At 37.2% G+C, this 19,580-nt stretch overlaps 1 protein-coding gene across 7 annotated transcripts; it reads right to left on the bottom strand.

Annotated features, from left to right (window-relative positions):
• Positions 1–138: 138 nt before the first annotated feature.
• On the bottom strand, positions 139–17,534 carry LOC104884018 (ABC transporter C family member 10). Of its 7 annotated transcripts, none has more exons than XM_057396119.1 (14): positions 17,418–17,534; positions 17,013–17,162; positions 8,063–8,110; positions 4,255–6,261; positions 3,841–4,161; positions 3,662–3,748; positions 2,966–3,556; positions 2,466–2,630; positions 2,078–2,372; positions 1,773–1,987; positions 1,389–1,694; positions 1,155–1,218; positions 808–1,047; positions 139–715 (listed from the first exon to the last, which is right to left on the bottom strand). In XM_057396119.1, the coding sequence occupies exons 4-14, from the start codon at positions 6,232–6,234 to the stop codon at positions 600–602; spliced, it is 4,380 nt and encodes a 1,459-aa protein (XP_057252102.1). In that variant the 5' UTR covers positions 6,235–6,261; positions 8,063–8,110; positions 17,013–17,162; positions 17,418–17,534; the 3' UTR covers positions 139–599. The 7 variants fall into 7 exon arrangements, with proteins under 7 accessions (XP_057252102.1, XP_057252100.1, XP_057252104.1 ...); XM_057396117.1 differs by having other exon boundaries at positions 17,293–17,534; XM_057396121.1 differs by having other exon boundaries at positions 4,255–6,258; positions 8,067–8,110; positions 17,013–17,534.
• Between the last annotated feature and the right edge of the window lie 2,046 nt (positions 17,535–19,580).

Raw genomic sequence — 19,580 nt, forward strand, 5'->3', positions numbered from 1 at the left:
GTCAATAACTGAAGTAAACTGAAACGAAACTGAAGATAATCGCAACATATTTTAACTGCTATGAATTCAACCATTGGTTGGTTTAACTGTTTGGATAAAACTGGTTTAAACTGCAACTGAACTGAATTGAACTTAAAATGGAAAAGAAAAAAAACTGAATTAAACTGAACTGGAAAGTTTGTTAACTGAACTGAACTGAACAGCTAATTATTTTAATAGGTACAAAACGAAGTGATATAAACTGAAATGTTTGATTATAACCATAACTGAACTGTTGAACTGAATTGACACCTCTATATGTAGTGCCCTGTTTCATTGTACTGATATAGACTAAAAATTACAAGCGATCTTGTTCCTTATTTTCATGCATTCCTAGTTTATTTCTCCTTCAATGCCTTCCATTCCAAGTAACTGATAAGTGCAATAGAAATGACGGTAGTTGTCTTAAACTACGAAAATGTAACACACAAAGACAACCAACCCTGGACATCACCTGAGTCCAAAGAATAGTAATAACAATAAATTAACTTCTCCAGCAAGGCTAGTAAAGGAGGGATCTTCATCCATGCACAATTTGTTACTCCTTAATTGCTTTTTGCTCAAATAGACTGACCAGCAGAGTGGATATGTGACCAATATTCTTTGACAAGTTGGCCAAATAGCGAACTTTCATCCTTCATTAGCTTCATTGGCTCATCATATTCCACCAGTTTTCCTGCAAAATAGTCAAGACTTGTTTTTAGCATCACCGATATCTTCACTGATTATTTATGGAATCAACATTGAAAGGAAAGAAATAAAAATTACCATCACTGATGGCTAGAACCTTTGTGCAGTCCATCACGGTTGGTATCCTGTGAGCTACTGTGATAACAGTGGAACCAGCAAATTCTATTCTTATTGTTTTTTGCAGGATGGTGTCAGTTGCATTATCAATGGATGCAGTCGCTTCATCGAGCACCAACACCCTGCTTCTTCGCAGCAAAGCACGCCCTAGACAGAACAGTTGTCGTTGTCCCATGCTCCAATTCGATCCATCCTCCACAACTATGGTAAGATTATTATTGTTTTGTGCAATCCAAATATTAATACTAGGCATCTTAATGAACTAAAGTTATTATACTAATATGTATATATGTACTATGAAGACTTACCTAGGGAATCTAGCCCCTGTATTTTCTCTTCAACTGCATCTTTAAGCTGACATTTGATGAGCACCTTTTCAAAGAAGGTAGACATATTAGTGTTTTTTGCGTAGACTTTAGCCATTTGATGAACTTTTCTCCACTAAGTAGAAGGAGAGGCAACTTATGTCTTTTCATTTTGGAGACAGGCTACATTATGTAAAATGTTCAATCTTATAACCAAGGAAGAGGACTGATGTTTACCTCCCAGATTTCTTCATCATTATGCTGGCCTAATGGATCCAAGTTGAACCGTACTGTGCCATTGAAGAGAGTAGGATCTTGAGGAATAATCCCAAAACGTGACCTTAGATCGTGAAGTCCGACTGAACCTATATCGATACCATCAACTATAATCTTCCCTCCTACTGGTTCCACTAAGCGAAACAATGCTCCTATTAAGGTAGTCTTCCCACTGCCAGTCCTACCAACAATACCAATTTTATCTCCCCCTTCAAATGTGCAACTGATTCCTTTAAGAACCAGTGGTGTGTCGGGTCTATATCTTATCTGTTGCGAATATGAAATGTCTTAGTATTTTATCTATCCAGAATGTGTCTGATATAAACAAAATGCAAATTTTTTTACCTGCAAATTACATATCTCCACTTTACCAGCTGATGGCCAGCTATGTGGAGGACGACAATCATCGATGACTTCTGGAGCTTCACTCGGTATATCCATGTATTGATTAAGCCTCTCCACGGAAATTATGTGGTTGGCTAAAATGCATTGATTCTGAATTGAGAAAACCATACCCAGATTCAACGTGAGACCATATGATAGTGCCATACCAATGAAGCCTGCATTATTAGTTGTCAGAGGACATTGTCAAACATTTATTTCAAAGAAGATTTGCTGCCATAGAAACAGAGAACTTGTATATGATTTACCTGAGCTAAAAGTACCAGGAGGAAGTAAAACCATGAACAATGCTGCAGCTGCGAGAACAATGGCACTAAAGGTCTCAATCCTCTGAATGAGCCATTCATTAGCTGTAAAATTATGGAAGTATGGGCTTGCATTTGTATCAATAAGATTCAGATTCTTAGCAAAAAAACGATCTTCCTCTTGAAAAGCTCTAATTGTCATTGCCCCAGCTAATGACTCCGCTAAATGGTTTGCAACCATAGACTTGGTTGTACCATTCAGTCTCATCAACTCTTTTGCGGTTGCAAAGTAGTATCTCTGTCCGCATATTTCATAAAGGAATTGATTTAAGTCTTGAAAAGAAAACAATCTTTACAAATGACAATATAATACAAATGTCGAAAAACTCACCTGCAGTCGTATTGCCATGTAAACCATTGGTATGGCAACAATTAAGACCTGCCAAATAATGACGGCCAACACTACTAAAGTAGAGTATGCAATTGTAGTAGCTCCAAAGGCTGTTTGGATGCTGAAGGGGATGTCAAGATCAACGATGCTCAAATCAGAAGAGATCTGCAGTTTATAAAAGGTGTAAGTTAGTGCCGGTTTGTTATTGTTTTTTGTTTTCAATTTTCAGATTTTTATACCACTAAACATAACATTGGATCCTAGATTAGTAGTTCTGGTTCTTTTTTTTTACTGTCAGTTTCTAAAATAAACAAGCCGAGTATAAATATGAATAATTTCAACTTCATTATGAAATTTATATTATGTGACTTCATAAATCTTAAAACAAAAAAAAATTGAAACAGGCAGTGATATCAAACACACCCTTAGTTACTATAAAATCAGTTTAGATCAACTTGTGTGGATTAGATATGTAAACCTTGTGATTATTTCATACTTACCCGACTAAGAATCCTTCCAAGAGGCGTAGAGTCATAAAATGACATTGGAGCACGAAATAGAGAGTTTGTTAACTGAGAAAACAAAGATTTTGATGATTCTATCCCTAATGTAACCACTGCAAGAGATCTAAAGAGTAAACAGATTGTCGAACATAGTCCAAGGATGAGGTAAACCACAATCAGTTTTGATTCACTAACTTGAGGATTATCAACACCTGAGGCCATCCAAATGTTCTGTAGTATCTGTCCTGTCACAAACGCGAGATGAGAAAGAGCAATAATTGAGAAATATAAATAGCCTTTATTCTGATTCAGGTATATTAAGTAAGGCTTAGAGCCAGAATCTCCAACTTCTCTTTCTTCTTGTTTAATCAACTGTTCCCCTTTCAATGGTTGATTTTCCATCTCAACAGTGGCTCGCTTAATCTCATTAGTCGAATAATTATGTCTTCTAGATGTAGAACTAACTTCAGACAGTGTTTCAGTACCAGCTGTCTCTTTGTGTGCGTTTACAAGGTCCAAAAACTCCTTACTCGAAGCTAATAACTCGTTGTAAGGGCCTGAATGAAGGACCTCTCCATCTGACATCAGCTGCAAAAATAGATGATATTTACAAAAATAAATGATCAAATTTACCATATATAAAGTATCTAAGCTTAGTGAATGTTGCAAAATCCATTTGAAGAAGAAGCTCACCAAACAACAATGAAATGCAGGAAGAAAATCAACTTGGTGTGTCACAAGCAAGACAGTCTTTTCAGAAAGAGCTTCCATAACATATTCCTGCCACAATATATAGAATGACATGTCATTGTAGGTTATATATCAAAGAGATGAAACTTTTGATGATTAAGAACTTAAGATATAAGAGTTACATTGAAGAGGCTTGTTGCAGTGTGTGCATCAACAGCACTAAATGGATCATCTAGAAGATATATGTCAGCATCTTGGTATAATGCACGAGCAAGTTGAATCCGTTGCTTCTGGCCACCACTTAAATTAACTCCTCTTTCCCCTATTTCAGTCATGTCACCATAAGGAAGAAGCTCAAGGTCCTTCAGCAATGAACACCTACGAAGAGTTTCCTGGTACCGCAGGCCATCCATAGCAGACCCGAAAAGAATATTTTCCTGTATTGTCCCTGTTTGGATCCAAGCTGTCTGGGATACATAAGCGATTCTCCCATAAACTTCCATCTATAAGAGAAAAAATGCATGTTAAAGAACAGAGATAATTTCAATAAATCTTTGAATATTTACTATTCAATGTAGGTTATGAAACAAGCTTACAATCCCTTGTATATATGGGACTTCTCCGAGAATTGCTGCTAGTAATGTTGATTTTCCAGAGCCGACTTCTCCACATATAGCGACCTTTTCACCTGGACGAACATATAGATCTATACTTCTAAGTGTCGGCTTTGATGGATTGAATTCCCATGAAACATTTGCAGATTTTACCAGAATGACATGATCATATTTGTGGTTCACTATATTGCTCAATTTCCTGACATTTCCAGCTTGAAGCTCTGTTGCTGCAAGAAACTTCACAACTCTTGTAAACGCAACTCTTGCTTGAATCACTACACCAATGACATCAGGGATAGCTCTGATAGGCTGTTGCACCAGACGTATTGTTGCAAGAAATGTGAAAACATTATTCGCGTGTAAAGGAACTTCGAGGAAATAACAAGCCCCAAATGTAGCAGCTGAGACCAATACAGGAGACGTCCAAAACAGAAAAAAGTTATACGCCTTTTGCAACTGCACAGCTGATAACCGTTTAGATTCTACTACCCTTAATGCCTCAACTACATTCATAAAGTGAGTCTCCCACGCATATAGCTTTAACACCTTCATGTTCATAAGAGCCTCCGAGAAAGCCTTCAACCTTCCGTCTTGAGCAACCATCAACTTGCTTTGGAACTTATGCTGTAATTTTGCCAAGGGAGTGTTGCAAACCACTGTCAAAACAATTACTACTAATGATGCGAAAGTTGCAAGTCCGATTGAATTGATTAGAATAATTAATGCTAAGCAAAGCTGGAGGCTTGTAGTCCAAGTTTGATGAAACCAATAAGGGAATTCTCCTATCCTATAAGCATCCACAGTTACATAATTCATAATCTCACCACCCGAGTGCATTTTCTTGGCAACGTTTGATAATCGTAGTTGCTTTTTGTAGATTGCTGCAGAGAGCATGGACCGGATTTTAAGGCCAATCAGTCTGGTCCGGAAGTACCATTGTCTTTCCGACAAAGACTCTAAGATCTTTGAAAAGAAAAGTAAAATGGCTAAAAGATAACCTTCGTACCTGAAAGTTTCTTTACCCTCGGCCACCTTAATGAAATAACTCAGCAAAAGAGGTCCAGCTGATAGAGCGAGTACCTTTAGAAGTGCAAAGAACCCGGATATCAGAATCTCCTTCCAATGGCATTCAACAATGCACCACAAGACCGAGGATTCTGATATGGACTGATCAGTTTTTTTATGCTTACTGAACTGATCAAGAAACTGTAAGTAACAATATCCTGCTCTATCTATGTCCCTTAATTCGGGTATGTCATCTTCTGCTAGAATCTTTTCTCTCCCCAATTTCATCAAAGGGTTCAACCAACTAAATGACATTTCACTGAAGAACCCCGCTTCTGCAAAGGGTGTAACTGCAGCAGCTGATTCATTTTCCCTGATGTTTACAGGAGTATAACCGGTGCTTCTGAAAGTACATAACAAGAGCAAACTTGCTCCTACAAAACATAGGATATCTAAGCTTCCCTCAACTGTTAATCCATCATGGTTCACTATTACAGAGTACATAACAATAAAGCTCAGAGTTCCAGAACAGAGGAATGACAAGATGGACAAGATTCGCAATGTGACTTTCGAGAAAAACTCTCCTCTTAAGCTTATTGTTAATCCTATCAGCACCCATGTAACTCCATGAAAGAGATATAAAATCCACCAGTGAATCCAAACACCAAAACCAATATAAACAAGACCTAAACATCCATTAAAAACAGCTGATAATATCTGCAAGATTGACAACTCTCTCGAATGAGCTTGTAACTCGAGTTTTTTGGAAGAAATTTTGCAGATGAAGCTCCATGAGAGAACTACCAGAAGCAGTATATCAAAACAAAGAATGGTAGCATGATTGACACATGAAGAAGGAAGATTTACAAACATGAAGTTAGGATTACAAGGCTCAGAGCTGTTTGTTGCACATTTAGATTGCCCACAAAATGAGGTCCACAGATCCTCCATCATCATATTTCAAGTTGATCTTCTACCATGCTGCTGCATCAAACATATATACAAGTTTACTAGTCATCAAACATGAAAAAGCTATATATATTCTAATCACACTTAGGGGTGATTTGGTTCAATGTATTGAATGGAAATGGAATGAAAACAAATAGAGGAGAGTAATAGTAACGACAAAAGGTTACCTTTAAGGCTTTAATACGTGTTTGGTTCAAGCCATGGATTGGAAACGGAATAATAACCATTAACACTAAATAATACATTTTGTTACTTGACAGAGTCCATTACCACCAAATAATGACAATGGATAGATGAGGGGTTGAACCAAACAAGAAAAAGAGAATCGATAAATGATTTCGTTTCTTAAAGTCCAAAAATTATGAACGAAACATGATTTTAAAAGAACATTAACTACTTTTTTTTGGTTTGGTGATACAAGAGAAATTAAGACAACAATTGGACAATTGGTCATATCGTAATGTACATAACCACTTATATTTATAAAGAAAAGTTGTGTCGTGCTATCATCAATCATCAAACTTCAATAATAAAGTCATATAAACGCTCATGCTACTCTTGCCTGTCATATAATACTCTATAGTCAATTGGCCATATCAGATGAAGAAAAGGACCTCTACTAAGTACTAATAACCTGCTTCATTCTTTTTTCATTTTCCTACTTATTTTATACCTCATCCGTTTTTAAATTGTACCACCTTGATCTTACGTTGGCTAATGCTGTAAGCATTACGATTACGGATACTTCTTCCGTTTCTTAACTCTGGTTGGAAAACATATATATTAAGGCGATAAATTGTATTATGGTTATCAAAAGTATATTAATTTAAGTTGAGTAAGTAAAATAATTAATGTTTTTAACTTAAAAATAGATGTGATACTCCTTCCTTTCATTTTTAATTTACACACTTTTTTTTGTCTATTTTTTTAAAACTCTATATTGTTGTTTTTTCTATTATTTCGTAATATGTTCTATCTACTTTCCCTTCTTTTTTCACCCATGTCATTTACTACTTGTTAATAATTTAATCTATTTTTTTTACTTTATCTTTTACTTTCCACTTTCTCTCTCCATCTTTTCAGTTTTTTTTTTTTTTTTTTCTGGAGAAATTCACAAAAATGGGCCCAACTATTACCCATTTTCTTTTATAAGTCCCAACTATAAATTATTTCCGACAGGTCTCAAGTTTATCACCTTGTGATTTTTATAAGTCTTGAATTACATATAAATGTTTTAAAAGGTAAGATTTTTTAAACGTTGGCCCATTTTATAGGTATTTGTCATTTGCTGAAAGTGTTCAAAGATGGTAAATATTTAAAAATCTTACTTTCTAAACCGGTTATAAGTAACTCAGGACCTATGAAAATCACAAGATAGTAAACTTTGGACCTGCACGGAATAATTCATAATTGGGACTTATCAAAGAATATGGATAATAGTCGGGCTCTCTTTTGTGAATTTTTCCTTTTTTTTTTTTTGCATACTTTTATACTTTTTCCTTCGTGAAGTAAGTAAATTAAAAAAAATGAGGAAGCATGAGTTATTAGGGTAAAAAGAGTGTCAAAAAAGTAATACTTATTATAATAATACAATTATGTTAATAATAAAGTGTTCAAGCTAATTTGGAATAAATAAAAATAAAAAGCATTGATATTACTCTAGGAGAGATGCATTTCTTTTATATATTGATGATATAATATAGTCAAAGTATTTTTTTTAAATAGTATGTAAAAGTAAAAATTAAAAAAGAAAGTTGGAGGGAGAATAGTTGAACATATTTCATCGAGTTAGTAAATCTTAGCAATAAATTCTTACCTACTTTCTTTTTAGTTTGTTCGTTGTTGCTTTCATTCAAGAGCCGACCTGCAAAAAATATCCCAATTATCATCTAGTTATTTTTTTTTTTTTTTTTTTTTTTTTGACAAAGGGTAAAACATACAGTGAAAGAAAAAAAATTAGCTTTTCCTTGCCTGAGTGGCAAGCTTATGAGCTAACTGAACCTCTTCTCTACTTACCTTAGCACACGAAATGAAGAGAAAACTATTTGCTATTCTTTTGATATCCTTGATAATATTCTCGATGTTTTTGTTGTAAGGAGAGTCTCCCTTTAAAGCTCTAATTACCTCAATATTATCCGTCTTGATGATCAGACCAGGGCTTCGCCACTCCATATCCGAAATAGCTTTCAAGATAGCATATGCTTCTGCTTGTTCCGCTGAGTTTGCGAAGATCTTGACCGCAGCTTCCTCTTTTGGGTCATTGTTTACATTCTTCCATGCCACCGCTGCTTGCCAATGATTCAGACTCGCGTTGTTCTTCCAAGCACCATCGACTACCAGAGTTTGGATATTTGAAATATTTCTGTCTCCTATTGTCCATTCTTGTCTTTGGTTGATTCTGGAATCTGCGTGGATATCTTGAACAGAGTTGGCTAGACGTCGAGTCTGCCTCTCCCTCGTGGTGTGCCACCTGACGGAGTGATCTTTTTTAATCATCATAATTCGATCGGGATTTGGAAGGACCCCTCTGAAAATGACTTCGTTTCGATGAACCCAAATTGCCCATAGCGTTGCTATGAATTCTGCTTCCGAAATTAGGCCGTCTTCTTTCCTCCTTTTCTTGAAAAGATTAAGAAAGTTCTTAATCCACTCCTGAATTTGCAGATTATTCCCGTTACTCGCCACAATACCAAGGGACCCCTTCCAAATTCTTTGAGCGATCTGGCAATCCCGCAGCATGTGAGATATGGAGTCTCTTTTGAGTTGCAAAGACAGCAGATTGGGTTGATCCCGGAAATTTTTCTTTTGATGAGGTTATCCGCCGTTGGGAGCGCGTTGTTAAAAATTTTCCATAAGAAGTGCTTCCATTTCGGGAAATAATCCGCCTTCCAGAATTCTTTCCAGAAGATTGAATCATTCGGCTGATGATGATGATCACCGCTAAGGAACCAATATCCTGATTTTACTGAATAAACCCCCGACTTTGTATGACTCCAAGTTATTTCGTCCTCTGTATCAGCTTTAGGAATATAAGTAGCGAATATCTCTCTTGCATCCTCCTTCGAGAACTGATTCCAAACGGCCGATGGTTTCCATGACTTGTTTTGATCAATCAGATTTGATGCCCAAATAGGGGCAGAACTTGAACCCGATCTAGACACATCTTTGGGAACAAGGAGTTTTGTCGGGTGCCATTTATCAGTTGCTAGTCTAATAGAATTCCCATTCCCAAGTTTTTTGTATAAGCCATCTTTGCAGCTCTTGGAGGCACTTAGTAGACTTCTGAAAGCATAGGAGCAAGATTTTGGCTCCTCGTTGTCAATAGCCAGTTGGATGGGTCCTTCTTGTATTTGGCTACGTATAGTTGATGGATTAGGGAATCTTTGTTCTTGTGGATGCGCCAGGCTTGGTTGAACAAATGAGCTTTGTTTGTGTGAGTGATGTTCCTGAAACTAAGACCACCTTGGTACTTATGCTTTTCAATAAGCGATCTCTTCCTCCAATATATAGGGGTTTTATCCATTGAGGATCCCCACCAGAACTTAAGAAGCAATGAGGTGATTTTCCGGGTGATCTTTTGGGGAATCAAGTATGTGGAAATAATATTGGAGGCTAGTGAAATTAAGATTGTATTCACCAAAATTAGTCTTCCCGATGGGGACAGGTTTGAAAATTTCCAAGACGCAATTCTTTCCCCCACTTTAGCAATGACATTATTGAAAGCCGAGGTCGTTCTCCCATCAACTTCCATGGGGCAGCCTAGATATATGCCAATTTTCTCTTTCTCCATAACCCCTAAGGGCTTCCTCATAAGTTTTCTGAATTTCAAGGGGGTATTGGGACTGAATATGACATGAGACTTATCGAAGTTAATCATTTCCCCTGATTTCTCACAAAATGTTGCTAGAGTATTCTTGATAACCCAGCAGTTCTTCGGAATTGCTCTAAAAAAGAATAGAGCATCGTCTGCGAAAAATAGATGAGAAATTTCAGGGGCATTTCTAGCTATTTTGAGACCTTGAAGCTCTTTGGAATCCTGGAGACTAGAGAGGTTTTTAGAGAGGACTTCCATACAGAGGATAAAGATATAAGAGGAAAGGGGATCTCCTTGACGGAGACCAACAGAAGGGAGGAACGACTCCGTGGGCTCACCATTCACCAAGATAGAATAGGAAACTGTAGTAATGCATTGCATAAGCCAAACGACCCAGGAATCAGGGAACTTCATCCTTATCAGCATAGCTTTGACAAAATCCCATCTAATTCTATCGTAAGCCTTACTGAGGTCAACCTTAAGAATACCAGCGAAACTACATCCTTTCTTTCTTTTCCGAACCCAGTTACTAATCTCATGAGATATAAGACAGTTGTCCGTCATCTGTCTTCCTTGGATGAAAGCGTTCTGGTACTTATCCACCAAATCACCCATGATCGGTTTCAACCTGTTGGCTAAAAGCTTGGCGATGATCTTGTACGAAGAATTGCACAGACTTATCGGTCTGAAATCTCTTGAATCTTGGGGACGATCCTTTTTGGGAATGAGAGTGATGAAAGTCTTATTTTGCTCTTTTAACATAAAACCTGAATGCAAGAAAGCTTTAACACTTTTGATCACGTCTGATCCAACAAGTTCCCAGTTATGCTGGAAGAAAATCGGTGGGGTACCATCAGGGCCTGGGGACTTATGCGGTTTAGAGCTAAAGCAAGCCTTCCTAATATCTTGATTTGAGAAGGGGGCATTAAGGATATTAATGTGAGCTTGGGAGAGAGTTGCAATGGGGTTGAAAAAGGAATCGTCATGGTGAATTCGGTTATCTTCACCATAGTCAGCTTGATAAATCTTCTTGAAATTTGAGAGGAACAGGTTTTGAATTTCAACTTGGTTTGATGTCCAGACACCGTCATCATTTTTCAGAGCTTTGATTTCATTTCTTGAACATCTCCCTTTAACACTCTTGTAGAAAAAGGAAGTCGATTTGTCTCCAAACTCGTCCCACTTTGATTTTGCACGCTGCCTCCAATAGACAGATTTGTCCTCGATGGTATTGAGGAAGGATTTCCTAAGATCTTGATCCTGGGCAGCTTGGGAAGTTTGAGAAATTCCTTTTTGATGATCAATGAGGCTATTGTTAATCTCACTCCAGTTGATATTATGTTGACACTTGTAATTTAGAACCCAGCCTCTAATCTTCCGGAGGCTATTCTGAATTTTCCTTTGCAAAATGAAGGATGAAGAGCCTGAAAGAGTCTCCTTCCACTCCTTTTGAATTATTAAAGCAACTTCATCGTGATTGAGACTCCAAGCATCCAACCTATACGGTCTTTTTTTGGTTCGCGAATCATGCTCATAGAGTTGAAGTACAATAGGGCTATGATCAGAGAGAAGAATAGGTAAATTCCAGATTTCAGCATTTGGGAATAACGATTTCCACTCAGCATTGCAAAAAGCTTTATCAATTCTCTCGTAAATTGCTTCATTGTTTGAGCGATTGTTAGTCCAGGTGAAATTTACCCCTTGGTAAGGAAGGTCAAAAAGGTGGTTTCTAAGCTTCCAATCCAGAAAAACATTAGCACCTTTCAAATCTGTGGATCCTCCTAGTTTCTGGTGACTGTGTTCCACTTGATTAAAATCCCCCATTAACAACCATTTCCCATTATTGTTGTTTAGAATGGTAGTTAAGGAAGACCAGACAGCATTTCTATCACAGATATAGGGCGAGCCATAAACAAACGCTACGTTATACTCATTACCAGCAACATCTAGGATATTACAACATACATAATTAGCTGAGGAGGAAAGGACAGAAACAACTACGTTCGGGGACCAACAAACAAATAACCCACCCCTACTTCCGACAGAGTCGGACCCCGTACACCCTTTTAAGCCTATCCTACTGAAAATTGGCTCCAAGGCCGTAACAGAACATTTCGTTTCAGACAGAAAAATGACATCTAACTTCTTATCATTAGTAGTATTAGACAGAAACCTTAAGGACTGAGGGCTAAGGCTTTTGAGCCCCCTACAATTCCAGCTGAGGAGATTCATATCTTCAACCAAGGCTGTGGGTCAGCCGCACCATCATACCCCCTCCCCGTCTCAGTCTTGTCCTTGGCAGTGGTCTCCTTGAATGACGAAGAAGCATGATTTCCAGTATCCTTATCCACCATTTCAAATTTATCCTCGTCACTTAGACCAAATTTCAGTATCCCTTTACCCTTTGTTTTTCTTTGTCTTTTAATTCTCTTCGATTTCACTGACTTTGAAGGGCCATCTGTAGGAGGGAGATTTAGATCGAACAGCTTTTGCGCATTGATTAACTGTGCTTCTTTCTCAAAATTGTGAAGATACTGGGACAAGATTCCTTTTGGCTCCCAAACACGCTTCTTCCTCCTTTTAATAGAGTGAGGTGGGGTCTGAATAGGGATAGCGGGAGTTTTTGTGAGAAATTTTTCAGGAAGAGAGGGGTTAAGGTCCATTGTTTCGATTTCGTAATCCCAATCCTCAAGTGGGAGATCAGAAAGGGCAGAATTAAAGGAATTGGGGGATTTTGGAGTGTTTGGGGGAGTTTGCATAGGAGAGAGAGACTCGAAAGAGGAGATAGAGGAAAAGGACAGATTTTCAGTGAATTTATAGGGGATTTCTTGGGAGATCTTTGACTGGGAGTCTTTATTTTTGACAGGTGGGACAATAGGGGTAGAATCGACAAAGTTGGTGAGATTATCCCATTCCGAAAAGGAAAGGGAAGTGGTCCTAAGTTTCCTTTTTTGATAGATCCTTGAGTTCACGTGCATATATATCCACATGCACAGGACAGAATGTTTCAGAATCTTTGCACGAATGGGTAATTCGTGACCGAATAAAAGAACTTACCTCTTCTTGAAATGTCCTTGTGTTTTCAGTAGGGCTTTGCAGAGAGTCCTCTTGGGGCATCTCAAGGTTTAAAGGGTCGAAAGAGTTTGAACAAGGCATGTCAAATTCCAAAACTGGGGAATTCGGAGGGTTTTTGAAGGTGTTAATTTCCTCATCAAGGGGTTCAGTGTCAAAGGGGGCTGAGTGTGAGGGAGATATGGCATCTAGGTATGTCAAGGAGCCAAAGGGGATGAAAAAATCGCTATAAGGGTCGCGAGGGATCAGGAAGCGATCATCATCAACTATTTGGACATTTGTGAAAAGCGAGGCTAGGTTAACAGCTTCATAAGGGGGAAGGAAGGCTAGGTGATGATCATTATCTTCAGATTCAAGGGATGAGTGAGAGGAAACTGGGTGGACACTGGAAGAGGATGCCATTTTTGGTGTTTTGTAGGAGTTTTTCGAAAAAAGGATATGATGTAATGGCTTAATAAGGGGGGGTAGATATAAATAGGAGAAGAAGGTGGAAGCTAGGTGGTCAGCAGAAGGAGAATAAGCAGAGAGAACTCTTTTCTTCAGAAGAAGTGCCAGTAGGAGTGTACTGAAAATGCTTTGGAAGAAGACATCCGGGTGTTTTTGGAAAAAATTACTATAGGGAATTACAATGCTACCCTTCCTTTGTGAGTAAAGGATAATATTGTACATTCCCCCAATGAATAAACTTGCTGAAAATAACTCACACTTACCTGGGGTGAGACGGTTCAAATCCTGCGGAAGGTGGTTGGAATGGTTGGGAGTCATTAACTCCTCACTTCTTTTCCTCTTCTTCTTAACTTTTCCTGCAGACTTCTTGAATGCAATTCCAGCTGGGGCTTCTTTCCTTTTCAGAGTGTTGGGGCGCATTGAATGAACATTGGACTTTGCAAGCTTTGAATTCCCTTGGACTTTGAATTTCGCGGTCGCATCTTCAACAGTACCTTGAGGTTTCTGGCGCCCAAGCAAATGGCGCATAGAGCTAGAACTCTTTCGTTCTGCATGGACTCCTGTGCATGGGAGTATTCTGGATGCATGATGAAGAGGTGGAGCATGTCGAAGGCGTTTGTGGACGTGCTGATTCCCGGAATCATGAACTCTTTTCCTTTTCGAGGGACCTGCAGCATGATAATCTTCCAAAGCTTTACCCCGAGAAGGGTTTTGCTCACCCTCTTTATTGCTATCTTGGCCCTCCAAATCTTCATTATTCTGATGAGCTGGGTCATCATTGCTGGATGAATCACTAGAGCTAGAGTCATCATTTCCATGATTATCATCTAATGTTTGTTCAGACAAGCTATCACCATCTTTGTCTCTTTCTTCAGATAGTTGAACAAGGTTGACGTGAGTTGTTCTAAGTCTCTCCACCCTTTTTAACCCGATAAGTTTGTTTGTGAAAAGGGGAGTGACGAAAGGAGAGACTATGGGCAAGAAGATCCCTTGGCCAATATCTTCAAGAACCATAGCGAAATGACGTTTTGCTATTGCCATTGGAATTCTGCATCTTGGTCTCTTGTGGCCAATTCTTCCGCATTTGGAACAGAAAATGAAGACGCCTTCATATCTGAAGTCTATCCAGATTCTAGGCCCTTCTTGCCTATTGAAGTAGACACCCGGAACGAGGGGGTTGTTAATTGGGATTAGAACTTTAGCTCTTAAGAAGTCCTTGAATCCCTCCCTCATAGAGTCTGAATCAAAATAGAGAACAGTACCTAACTTTTCAAGGGCTCTTCTCGCCACATTCAATTTGTTGTAGAGAAGAGGGAGACCTTCTACTTTGATCCAGATGGGGATCCTCTGGAAGGAGTGGGAGTTAAAAGAATTTTGGGGTTCACATTTTGTATAAAATGAGAGCACCTTGGAAATTTGCGGAGCTAAGATCCAGTAGGCTAGCTCTATCACGGTCATCTGAGCAGAGGAAGAAAAAGATTTTCCCTACCTTCTTCACTTGGATCATGTCGTGGGTTGTCCAAGATGTTGTAACCCAGTCAGCGATTTGTTGTTCCGTAAATTCTCGAAGGTCCTTTACCTTGCCAAGGACAGTGTTGTAAAGGATATAATCATCTTGGTTAGTGTCATGATCTTCTGATTCTATTTGGATACCAACTCTTCGAAGAATATTGGTTTCGGGGTTTCCATGATGGTGGTGCGGGTGAGTGTTTGGGTTATTCATTAACTTGTTTGGATTGGAAAAGATCAGGGAGGATGGATTTGATTTAGTAGAAAATAAAGCACTCTCTCTTTTAGCTTTTTAGAGAGAGATGGTCTCACTTTTTAGAGAGATGTTAATGCAAAGTCCGAAAGACAGAACATAACATATCATCTAGTTATTATTACAGTATAGTTGATTGTTGAACATATCAAATATTCAGCCAAAAGAAAAAATAAATAAAAATAAATTAGGCTTCATTAATAAAGAGGTATGTGCTTGAGTTTTCTCTTGAAAAGAGTAACAACTTTTATTCTTTCTTCTTTTGACTTATCTACAAAGTATTTCTTCAGTCTTCAAAAAACTTCAGATTAGCCAAATTATAGCATGCAAAACTAATAGAATCCCAGGAATGGAAGGAGTTAAAGGATACTTTTTTTTCGTTTCATACGTGCATAAATCTTACTACCCAAAAAATTACTTCATCCATTCTTTTTCTATTACATGTTTACAACAATGGATTTTTTTAACTTACAAATGCACAATTTCAACTAATAAATCTCTTCAATTAGAATTTTTTCGTTGAATAATGCAAAAGTGGGTTTTAATTCCAAAAATATGCCCAAAAAATAAAAAATTCCCTACGTACCGTCCACGTAGGACGGCACGCGAGATTTTTTTTTTCTACTTAAGTAAAACATTGGCGCGATATAAACCGCTACTTCAAGTAACAGTTTCATTAATGCAAACCGCTACTCAAAGTACCTGTATGCTTGCAACATTTTCAATAAAACCACTTGGTTTTATAAACTAGAAAAGTCAATAAAAGTCGGTAATGCAAACATCTTTAAAATCGGTTAGTAAGAGTGCAGACACAAGAACCCAAAGACCAAAAAGGAAAAGTCAATAAAACCAGTTGGTTTTATAGACTTTTTAATTTTAAACCGCTACTTGAGATATTGGTTTATGTGTATAAACTGCTACTTAAAGTAGCGGTTTATTTTAAAATAAACCGCTACTATGAGTAGCGGTTTACATGAGCAAAAAAAAAAAAAAAAAAAACAGTTTCTCGCGTGCCGTCCTACGTGGACGATACGCAGAGAATTGTTTTTTTTGGGCATATTTCTGGAATTAAAACCCACTTTTGAATTATTCAAGGAAAAAATTCTCTTTAATTATTTTATGGGTCATGCTATATGCAGCCCTTAGGGTTGCATATAAGACATAAATACACTACTTAAAATGAAAATAAGTTGTGAATTTATGGAAAAATTTTGCATCAACTGATGTAATAAATGATCAATTAATGCAACTTATTTCCATTTTAAGCTTTTTATACACAACCCTTAGGACTGCATATAACTTTTCCCTTATTTTATAGTAAAAGTTCTAAAATTTTGATGAAATTATATATCGAGATGAATGTAATAAGACCCTAACGTTACTATATTTTTCCTTAAAAATTACAATAGATAAGTGCATAGGGTAAAAACCCTTAGGTTGCTTTGGGAACATGAAATTCTTTCAAATGGTGGAATTCAATTTGAGAATGTTAAATCTTGGAATTCAATTCCAGATCATGTGTTCGGGAATACTATATACTGTATTATTTAGCAATATGCACTGCTCTTGAATCTTGATATATAAACACAAGATGAAAGCAGCGAAAATAGTATAAAGATATGATATGATAATATTAGAAAGCAAACAATGGTGAAAAGCAAGATGATTTACGCAAGATCGAAAGACGGGAGTTGAAAAGCTAGAGAGGTGGATGCTGGTATATTGCCATATTGGTTATTCATCAAGTTGAAGTGCAAGCAACTGATGCTTCTGCAATATAATGCTCTCGTTAGTTGCATCTTCATTCTTCAAGCTGCGTTCCTATAGTGTAGAACTTGTTTACGTATAATATTTGAAGTTTGTTGGAAAAAGAAAATATATATATGAGAAAACAAACAGATCTAAAGTAATCCTCAATTTCTAACTTAAGAGAATTCCCTTAAAAGCACACCTCTCGATCATTTGCATTGGTCACAGCTAGAGATCGATCATAAGCTACAACTTTATTGGCTACCATATTTTATTTACAAAATTAAGGCAGTAAAAGAGTAGAAAATGATAATTGATCTCTTGAACCTTTAATGGAGTCGATAATGATGAGACAGGAACACAAGAGAGAGAAATAGAGGAGGTGAGAGAGAGGCATAGAGAGCAAAGAGCAAATTCAGTTAATAGGTTTTTCTTTTTTGGAAACTGAAATGACTTAAAGAGACTTTTTTTTTTGTTTTAACACGTACTTATAGCAACTTTAATGATTACTCCCTCCGTCCCATAATATAGTGCCTATTTCATTTTTGGTGGTCAAACTTTAAAATCTTTGACCGAATATTCTCATTTGTATATATAAAAAAACATATTCATGTAGGATCTTGTTAGATTCGTCTCAATGTGTAGTTTCATAATATCAACTTTTTATATTTTTTATTAATAAGGAATTGAAGATATTAAAAGTCAAAGTTACGTTTTGGAGACCGTGAAAAAAGAAACAAGCACTATATTATGGGACGGAGGGAGTAGTTAAAATGGTATTTCTTTGATTTTTTTATTACTTTATCTATATTTTTTGGCACAAAGTTTTACGAGAAATAGACATGTTGGTCCTAAAAGAAGAAACAAAGTATTAATTTATTGCATATTGTATTGAAGTTAATATTATAGTCAAAAAAAGTAGAGTGAGAAAACTTCACTGAAAAAAAAATTGGTAGGACCATTCTAAAAACAAAATAATTTAGAAGTGGATAAACTTAGTGTTGGTCATAATGATTCAACCTGGTATTCGAGCGATTCGATCCGGAAAATCGGGTATCCGATCCGATTTTTTTGAGTTTCAAATATTTCCTATAAGATATCAAAAAAATAGGATCGGATACGGATCACAAATTTTCTTTTTCGGATATTCAAAATATCCAATTTTCATCAAATTATAACATTTTATTTTTTAGAAAGAAAGATCGAAAACCCTAAATGTCCAAACCTCTATCCCACCGCTCGAGTCTCTTCTCACTTCTTTCTCATTCTTTCCTCTCTCCTCTTCTATTATTCTTTGTCATTCATCAGTCAGTCGAGTCTCTCAAGCCTTTGGCTCTTTGGCACTCTACTTGTCATCAACCGGCAGTCAGCTGTATTGGAGTTTGGTGGAGATGGTAAAGCAAGGAAGGCAAGGATGCGAAGAAGCGAAGAAAAACTGCCAAGGTGCAGCTGCCCGGGCGGGCAGCAGGGGGCCCGGGAGGGCAGACATGGCAGCCCGGGCGGGCGGCTTCTTCGGGTGGGCACTTCTTCACTCGAACATGTGATTTTGGTAGATTGAAGGCGGAAACTTCAAGATCTCTGCAGCCAAACGGGTAAACCTAGATTCACACGTGTTTTTGTGGTTTAATTTTTAATCGTGGCTGTTGGATTGCCTTTATGCTATGTAGTATGAATACCATATTTTATGGTTTTAGAAGAGTTTAGCACACAACTTCGTTGTTCAAACTTGATATCTCATCTTTTCTAGAGTTTTATGTGTGTGTGTGTGTGTGAGAGAGAGAGAGAGAGTTTGTGGGAGAGTCGTAAGTTCACCATTGTTCTTTATTGATTCTATAGTGCAAGTTTGTGGATTTTTCTATCTCGAGTTTCCCATGTAAATTGGTGTGTTTTTTTCTTGTCTTCTATCTCTTTGCTTTACTTAATTGTTGTTTCAATTTCATATTTTTTCTTGATTATTGCTGATTGCATAAACTAATTAGCACGTGTTTTTAAATCACAATAATTGGTATAAGAGCTAAGGTTCAATTTTGGGGAAAGTGATTTAGTGTTGTGTGAAAAACTGGATTTTTGGTTGAGAAATAAGATTTTGGATTTTTTTGGTGTAGAAAAATCGAAGTGGGTTTTTTTTGGTGTTGACAAATCAAAGTTTGGATTTTTTGGGTAAAATTAACACTTGAAGAATAGAAATTGAGAATTGAGAGGTTTGATTGTAAAGTTTTTGAATTTTAGAAAATGCAAATGGATGTTCTTTTGCATCAGAAGAATCTTTGCTTACATCTAGAGGAAAAAGACCAAGTAGTATGCTTGAGGATGATTGAAAACTACTTGATAGGAAAGCACTTGGAGTTGTGAGAATGGCATTAGCCCCGAGTAAGGCTTTCAATGTCAAGAATGAGAAAACAACAGCGGGTTTGATGGAAACTTTGTCAAGTATGTATGAGAAACAGTCGGCTATCAACAAAGTATACTTGATGCATCGTTTGTTTGATA

This window comes from Beta vulgaris, chromosome 7 (assembly GCF_026745355.1).
Source record: "Beta vulgaris subsp. vulgaris cultivar EL10 chromosome 7, EL10.2, whole genome shotgun sequence".
Taxonomy (NCBI): domain Eukaryota; kingdom Viridiplantae; phylum Streptophyta; class Magnoliopsida; order Caryophyllales; family Amaranthaceae; genus Beta; species Beta vulgaris.